The following is an 8,676-nucleotide window of genomic DNA, read 5'->3' on the forward strand; positions in this document are numbered from 1 at the left end:
GAACGGAAGAACAAATTGAAGTCTCAAGTAGTAATACTTAAAGATGCTGTGAGCAGAATGTTTAATGACCCAGGAAGCACCAAAAGAAGATGGAAGACAACTGCCTGACTAAATGACTGGAAGAGATTCATACTTATTCCCATTGTGAATAAAGTTGATATAACAGAATGTGGAAATGATCAAATAATATTGTTAATATCATGTGCAAGCATGATCTTACTGAAGATAGTCCTGAAAATGAAACAGCACATCAGCAAAGAACTGCCAGATGTGTAAGCTGGATTTAGAAGAGGCTGTGGGCACTAAGGACATTACAGCCAATGTTAGATGTATCTTAGCTGAAAACAGAGAGTATCAGAGGATTGTCTATCTGTGTTTCATTGATTATGCAAAGACATTTGATTGTATGGATTAATCACAACAAATTGTGGCTAACTTTGAGAGAAATGAGAATCCTAGAACACTTCGTTTTGTTCACACCAAGCTTATACTTGGACCAGGAGGCAGTCATCAGAAAAGAGCAGGGAAATAATTCATGGTTCAAAATCAGGAAACATGTATATCAGGGATGCATCCTGTCTCCATGCCTTTTCAATCTATATGCGGAACAGATCTTTTGGGAGGCTGGACTCTATGAGGAGGAGTGTGGCATCAGAATTGGAGAAAGACTCATCTTCAGCCTGCATTATGCTGATGACACAACCCTGTTTACTGAAACTGAGAAGGACCTGGGACATTTGCTGCAGAAGGTCAAGGATTACAGCCTTCAGGGTGGATTGAAGGTCAACATCAAGAAAAGAAACATTCTCATCACTGTGCCCATTGGCAGCATCATGATAGATGGAGGAGAGATTGAGATTGTTAAAAGATTTGGCCTGCTTGATTACATGATCAACACTCTTGGCACCAGCAATCAGGAAACCAGAAGATGAATTGCAATATATACTGGACTTGGTCTAAATCAATTTATAAATGTATCATTTATAACAAATGTGTATCTTTAGCAAATATCCCCTTAGAATTTTAGCTGTGTAATGACAGTTGTTGTTGTCGTTGTTATGTGCAGTCGAGTCACTTGTGACTCATAGTGACCCTATGTACAACAGCCCTAAACTCTGCTCTGTCCTGTGCCACTCGCACTGCCTCTGACACTCCCATCCCAATTATCACAGTCACTGAATCAATCCACCTCATAGAGGGCCTTCCTCTCCTGCGCCGTCCCTCCACCCTCCCAAGCATGATGTCCCTCTCTAAGGACCAGTCTCTCCTCACAACATGTCCAAAGTATGTTAGACGGAGCCTCAGAATCCTTGCCTCCAAGGAGCAGCCCGATTTGACCCTTTCCAGGATGAATCTGTTTGTTTTCCTAGCAGTCCATGATACCCTCAATACTCTTCTCCAGCACCACAGCTCAAAGGCATCAATTCTCCTTCTATCCTCCCTAGTCATTGTCCAACTCTCTGATGCATAACAAGTGATAGCAAAGACCATGGCCTGTATCAGATGCACCTTAGTCTCCAGAGAGACACCATTTTCTTCAGTACTTTGGAGAGGTCCCTAACAGCAGACTTTTCCATGGTAATACGCCTATTAATTTCCTGGCTACTGGTGCCAAGAGTGTTGACTGTGGAGCCAAGCAAACTAAAGCTGTGAACAATCTCAATCTCTTCACCATCCATCCTGATGCTGCCAATTGGCCCGGTGGTGAGAATCTTTGTCTTCTTGACATTGAGCCTGAATCCATATTGTAGGACTTCTAATTAAGTCTTTTTTGCTTTTTTTTTATATATACCCCTATTGAGAATTTGCTTTTCCACCCTACATGTACTGAATCAGAATCTACATTTTAACAGGATTCAATTATAGATTCTGATTTTGTATCTCTGGGTAGGAATGAAAATTTTTGGCAGGTGGTCTTAATAGAATTAATTAATTCAAAGCCCTGAATAAAATATGTAATGAAATAATTTTATTTGTAGCATTATCTTATAGATTAAAACTTCTATGTATTCACTTGGTAGTTTGGGTGATATATGTTGGCCTGCTAACTGACAGGCCAGTAGTTAAAATCCACTAGACACTCTGCAGGTGAAAGATGAGAAAATCTGTTCCCTTTGAGATTTACAGCCTCAGAAACCTGATGACAGGACTCTATGAGTCAGAATGGACTTGACAGTAGTGGGGGGCGGGGGGGAGTGTGATATGTACATATCTATAAGCCACATAAATAATGTCTAAAAAGTAATAAGAACTATCTATCCAATAAAATGGTAAACTAGTGAGCTCTGATAAACTGATAAAAATGGAACAAAATCAGGGAAATAGATATACATTTTCATTTATTGTATCTGTAAAGGCAAATTATATGCAAACCATTATAAAAGTTTTAAAGAAGGCTAATTAGAGGACTGATCCTCCAAATCGCCTCTGTCAACTCAGTCCTTTATTTTAACAACTAGAAATATTATCAAATAATGGCATTACTAATTGAAGTATCAGTTTTGACAAGCCCTTACTTACTTCTTTATTAAAGCAACTTCCTGGAAATATCACAAGAAGTTAATGACTCATTTGCTGATTAAATTTGAACTTTTCTCCTCTAATATTTGAATGGGAAAAACAGAAATACAATTGATTCAAGTTCTTTTACTAGATTGAATAGGGATATACATAGTACTGATGCACATAAATGTGATAACAGTCGTTAGCATTCATAATGGAATTTACTAATTGGTTTATCTTTGGAGTTCATTTTGTCTCTGAAAATTCACATGCTGAAATAATGTTTTTCCTAAACTAGCCAAGTGAAATTTTTCATAAAAAACTTAAAATGTTCTTATCTAACTAACAAATCAATCTCTTTTCTTTTGTTTTGTTAGCCACTCAGCAAATACCCTGCTCTGATAAACGACATTTCATTCTGGTTACCACCTGAGAATTATGCAGAAAATGATTTCTATGACTTGGTCCGGTCAATTGGAGGAGACCTTGTGGAAAAAGTTGAGCTTATAGACAAGTTTGAACATCCAAAGTAAGTAAAAAAGCTTTCTGATTTTTGTCTTTCCTGTTTCTACATGACAAATGGCATATGGAAATGTGGTAAAATTCTGCTTAAACGAACTGCTTTGTGAGGCTAATGTCTTAAGAATTTTGCAGTAAACAAACAGCTTACTGGAAAATTGGAGGATTTTCACCAGTCCTTTCTGAAAATCTTTCCAAAGAGCGTTTTCAGGCTTTCCTCCCTCAGTAAAGGACGCATATGTTTTAAAGATCTCCAGTATTATCTGTGGAAATAGTTTCTTGCGATATCACTTTTCAGATACTGGTGAGATGTGTGGAAAAACTGATTAGTTTCTCAGTAAAGTGTTTATTAAACCCTTAGCACTCACCAACTTCCATCCTGGGTTCTAGGAATTAAATGCATCCAAAACAGTCTCTTTCCATAGTGAAGAGACCTGTGGAAATGGTAAATACTAAGTAAATTCTTGTCCAAAGTTGAATTATGTATTATGGAAGAAAAATGCTTGAGTCATAATTAAAGAATTAACTGACGTGGGACGTCTACTTGGGTTTCTTGGAAGAGCTAGCATTCCAGCTGAAATTAGAGGGTTGAAGGAGAGTGAATAAAGAGGGAAGAACATTCCAGATGATGCCTATGAACCCCTTGGGGAAGAACGTGGCTTATGTGAAATGCAGGAAGCCTCAGAGAACATAGTGACTCCAGACACTGAATGGGGCAGTGGGTGGAGAGAAATGACTGAGGGTCAAGATGTGGATACATGGCCCATCCAGGGGCAAGAAAGTTTAAGGCCTGAGTTATGGAAGTTTATGCTAAATGTAATTGGAAGACATGGAAGGACAGGAGCAAAGATAAATGATGTGACCTAGTTTATGTTCTTTGCTCATTCTAAATGGTTTCCTTTGGCCCTCAGCTGTTTAAGTCAATAGGTAAAGACCTTCTCATCTTCATCTCTCCTCTCTTATAAATACTCATATCACAGCTACATTATGATGTTGTTAAGCGTCATCCAGTCACTTGCAACTCACAGCAACCCTGTATAAAACAGCTCTGAACCCTGCTATTTGCCAAGCTTATTGTCTCTGACACACCTACCTTCATTATCCCAGTCACTGAATCAATCCATCTTATCAAGGGTCTTCCTCTCTTGCTCTGTCCCTCCACCCTCCCAAGCATGATGTCCTTCTCTAATGACTGGTCCCACATTGCAACATGTCCAAAGTATGTCAAAGCTTCAGAATCCTTGTCTCCAAGGAGCAGCTTGGTTTCACCCTCTCTAAGATGAACCTATTTGTTCTCTTAGCAGAACTCTTCTCCAACACCACAACTCAAAGATAACAAATATCCTGCTGTCATCCCTAGTCATTGTCCAGCTCTCTGGTTCATAGTAAGTGACTTCAAAGACCATGGCCTGTATCAAGCACACCTTAGTCTCCAGACTGATATCATTGCCCTCCTGTACTCTAGAGACGTCCCTGACAGCAGATTTTTCCAATGCAATTTGTCTTTTGATTCATTCATATAAAGCTATTTAATACTGTGAACACAGCAAAAAGAGGAAGACCCTGAACAGAAATGGACTAACAGAATGGTTTCAACACTGAGCTCAAACACAGCAATGGTTGTGATCTTGATGCAGGACAAGGCTGTGTTTTGCTTTGTTCTATTGCACTCAGGGTCACTATGAGTGGGAAGTGACTCTATGGTACTTAAAACTGCAACGATGCACACAATCCCATGCTATTCACTTCCTTCTGAAGGAAATACTACTTTTCACTTGGAACTTAAAAACAACCAATCAATTAAAACAATTTGTTATTGGTACTGGTGAGAATATCTTAAATAAATGTACAAATATTTAAAGACTATAATTTTGGGCAATGGAGTAAGTGTGTCGGAATCAGTGAAACTGGCTCAGGACAGGGCAGGCTTCAGAGCTGTTGTACATAGGGTTGCTATGAGTTGCAGGCAACTCGAGGGCACATACAACAACAGCATCATTTTGGAGCTATGCCAAATTATAAACCTGCCCAGGACACATCCTCTTTATTAAAGGACTTCATATTCAAAGTAGGGTTCCTGTGGCAGAGATTGTTAATTATTTCTCAATATCCAATTTCCTTCCTCACACCTCCTTAAATAACATAATCCTGGTTTGTTTGGGGTTTTTTTCGGTAAGTAAATTTCCACTCGACTAGAAGTCTATGATTCCAGCCTCAATTACAGCAAAATGTATATATATGATGAAGTTCATCTAAGGATTTATAACTGGAAGTATTTAAGAATACTTTCAGGAAGTTTCTGTATTCTGTGGGTTGAAATAGCCCTTTCTTCTCTCTGCTCGCTGCATATAAGTGTTACTGCTGGTCCTTCAGCAGGCATTTTGGACCATGAGTTACCATGCCAGAAAATAGAGCAAAAACTGGGTTTTTCTCTCATATGAGCGAGAAATATCTTACTTAAACCTCAATTCTTCAGATCTTTGTAAGTGGCAGTCAAAACTAAACCTATCTGAGGAATATCCACAAAGAAAAGAACCTATCTCGTAATGGTGCAGAAACAGTGCAGGCAGAGTGCACCTTGGAGACAGAGATAGCAAAGCTTCATCTCTCATAGTTTGGGCATGCTTCTAGGAAAAGCTGTTTCTCACAAAGGGACATCATGTTTGGAAGGATGGAGGGTCAGTGAAAGATGTAGAGACCCCAATGAGATGGATTGATGCAGTGACTGCAGCAGCTGCTTGAGGGTGTCAGGGATGATGAAGGTGGCACAGGATAGGTCAGAGTTCAGGTCTGTTGTTAATAGGGTGGCTATGAGTCATACTGGACTGACTCCACAGCAACTAACAACAACAGTTATGGTGGCTCATGTGTAATGATTGTCAGGAAATATCTATGGCAGAAGTTGGTTCACTTTTTCAGCTAAGAATTAGAAAGTAAATATTGTTTACTTTGTCAGCTTTGTCGTCTTTATTGCACTACTGAACTCTGTCCTAGGAATCATGCAGATAGATGTATGTGTCCTCAGCAAAGCATTAATTACAAAAGGAGGCGATTGAATTTGACCCAGGGTTTTCCGTCCCTGTGTAGAATCGGGAGGTGTGTAAACTGACTTGAGGGCAGTGTTTTGTTTGTTATTTTGTGCATAGACTCAACCTCTCTCTTGTAGGAAGCCATCTTTCCTTGAGTACACTGTGCCTTTACCTGGTCTGCATTCCGAAGCCCTACTTGGGGCCTAGCAGGTGAAGGGTTGGCTGCCTTTGCACTCATCAACTCATACCTCAGTCCCATGATTTGTTACTGTTTTTAAGTATATAAATAAAATAACACCAGGTAGCCCACAAGAGCTCAGACCCTTTCCCTGCCAGGCATCAAAGCTGAGAGACTCTATGACTGAACAAAGGGTACTATGAGAAAGAATCACGTAGTGGAAAAACTTAGTGTTACTTTTTGACCAAGGACAGATCCCAAGCTGTTTTAAGGAGGCATAAACTGCTGGATAGGAACCTGATTTCATAATGTTAGACAAATGGAGAAATTTTTTTCCTGATTACAAATAACAGTTTGTGCCCTGAAGGAAGATAGACGTTCAGCCTAGGAAATGATGTTTTGTTCCAGTTAGTTGTTCAGAACCTTCTCTCAGAGGATCCTTGTCACTTAATCTATGGGCCACTTGATGTGCAAAAGAGTCTTTGTAGTTCAAAAATTTAATGTAGAAAAAAAAATGTAACCGTGGTTGCCCCTAGGGAGGAGAGCGGGAGTGGTTCAGTGGTGAGTGAGAGATGTACTTGTCCCCATGTGTCCTTTGGCATCGTTAAACTATTGTGTTATGCACATAACTGACTAATGAGAAAATTTAAGAAAGTAAATTGTGTGCTTCAGCATATGAACTGGCTGTTCCTCACACATTCAGTGTATGGTGTTTATTTTCTTCTGGAACAAAATTACTCAAAAGATTTCTTATAAATGTCTTAATAATGTATTAATTGTTATCTTCCATGTTAGTAAGCTTGGACAATTTTAGTTGAGTTTTTTTTAAATCTGCCTTATTCCACACAGCATCATTTTCTTAAGGTTTCTGTTAAGTACAACATATATCAGAACATTATTTCTCTTAGTGGCTGAATAATACTCCATTGTATTTTTTTGTTGTTTTATCTGTTTTTGTTTGCCCATTTATCTGTTGATGAGTGCTTGAGTTTTCATCTACTTTTTCACCAAAATAGCTAAGTTCCAAAGGTCAGGTCCTTATTTGAAAATCAGCATTATACAAATATGGAGGATGGATATAACTGCCAAATTACATCATGACATAACTACTATACCTATGCATGTAAGGAAACTCTGTTAGCACTGTTATTTGAACACCAACCACAAAAGCCAAAAATTTTAAAAATTGATGATTTCTATCAGTTTCTGCAATCCGAAATTGATCAAACCTAGAATCAAAATGCATTCATAATAATTGATAACTTGAATGCAAAAGTTGGAAACAAAGAAAGACTGTTGTTGTTGTTGTTGTGTACCGCAGAGTCAGAACCAACCCATAGCTGACCCTCTAATGGGTTTAGCTGACACTAATGGGTTTTCAGAGAAGGTTAATCACATGGGAGGAGATTGCCCATCCTGAAGGACTAGTAGTTGGAAAATATGGCTTGATGACAGACATGAAACTGATGATGGAACAAGACAATTTTTTATTAATTATCAGATGAGTCTGAACATCTGTACATAGACCAAGGAATAGTTGTGGAAAGGTGTGTGTCAGCATTGTATCTTTTCTCCATGCCTATTCATTTGGCATGCTGAGCAAATTGTTCAAGAAGTTGAACTATATAATGAAGAATATGGCATCAGAATTAGAGGAAGGCTCATCAAGAACCTGTATAATCCTGATGATACAACCTTGCTTTCATAAAGTGAAGAAGATTTAAAGCACTTAGCAAAGGAGATCAAAGACTACAGCTTTCAGTGTGGATTGTATCTTAAGATTAAGGAAACAGAAATCCTCACCATTGGACCAGTTGGCAACATCATGGTAGACAGAGAAATGATGGAAGCTGTCAACAGCTTTATTTTACTTGGATCCACAATCAGCAGTCAAGAAATCAAAAGATATATTTCACTGGGACAGTCTGCTGTCAGGGTCCTCTCCAGGGTGCTAAAGAGCAATGATTAGCAGTTTAAACTAAGCTGCTTTTGATTAAGCTATAGTATTTTCAGTTACTTCCTGTATATCTGCAAGTTGGACAGTGAAAAAGGTAGACCAAGGAAGAACCAGTGTCTTTAAATTGTAGTGTTAGCAAAGAGTATTGAACATTCCATGGACTGTCAAAAGAACCAAAAAACCCATCTTTTTAAAAAAAATTAAAATTTTTATTTTATACTGGTTTACTTATGAAGTTCGTATACATTGTTTTTCACATGGAGTCTTTCCCATTTCCTTTACCCAATTTTCCCTCCAGCCATCACATTTTGGGACTCTATGATTAACCACCCCCTCACCCCATCTCACCCCACTCCCACCTATCCTCAAACATCACCCCCTTTTTTTTTTAAGGAGAAAAGATTCTGCTTTTTTTCCCTTCATTTTTGTTTTATATTTGTTTGCCTACCGCATTCTTTTTTTTAAATTAAATTTTATTAATTTTAATGAAC

At 38.5% G+C, this 8,676-nt stretch overlaps 1 protein-coding gene across 1 annotated transcript in view; it reads left to right on the forward strand.

The window, feature by feature from the left end:
• The window catches only part of FARS2 (phenylalanyl-tRNA synthetase 2, mitochondrial), a 541,603-nt gene that overhangs the window by 306,894 nt on the left and 226,033 nt on the right, over positions 1 to 8,676 (forward strand). The window contains exon 5 of the mRNA XM_006888732.1: positions 2,880 to 3,031. Coding sequence (XP_006888794.1) covers positions 2,880 to 3,031 — 152 coding nt within the window. The remainder of the gene's footprint in view (positions 1 to 2,879; positions 3,032 to 8,676) is intronic.

This window comes from Elephantulus edwardii, unplaced genomic scaffold (assembly GCF_000299155.1).
Source record: "Elephantulus edwardii isolate Elephantulus edwardi_28Jun2011 unplaced genomic scaffold, EleEdw1.0 scaffold00071, whole genome shotgun sequence".
Taxonomy (NCBI): Eukaryota; Metazoa; Chordata; class Mammalia; order Macroscelidea; family Macroscelididae; genus Elephantulus; species Elephantulus edwardii.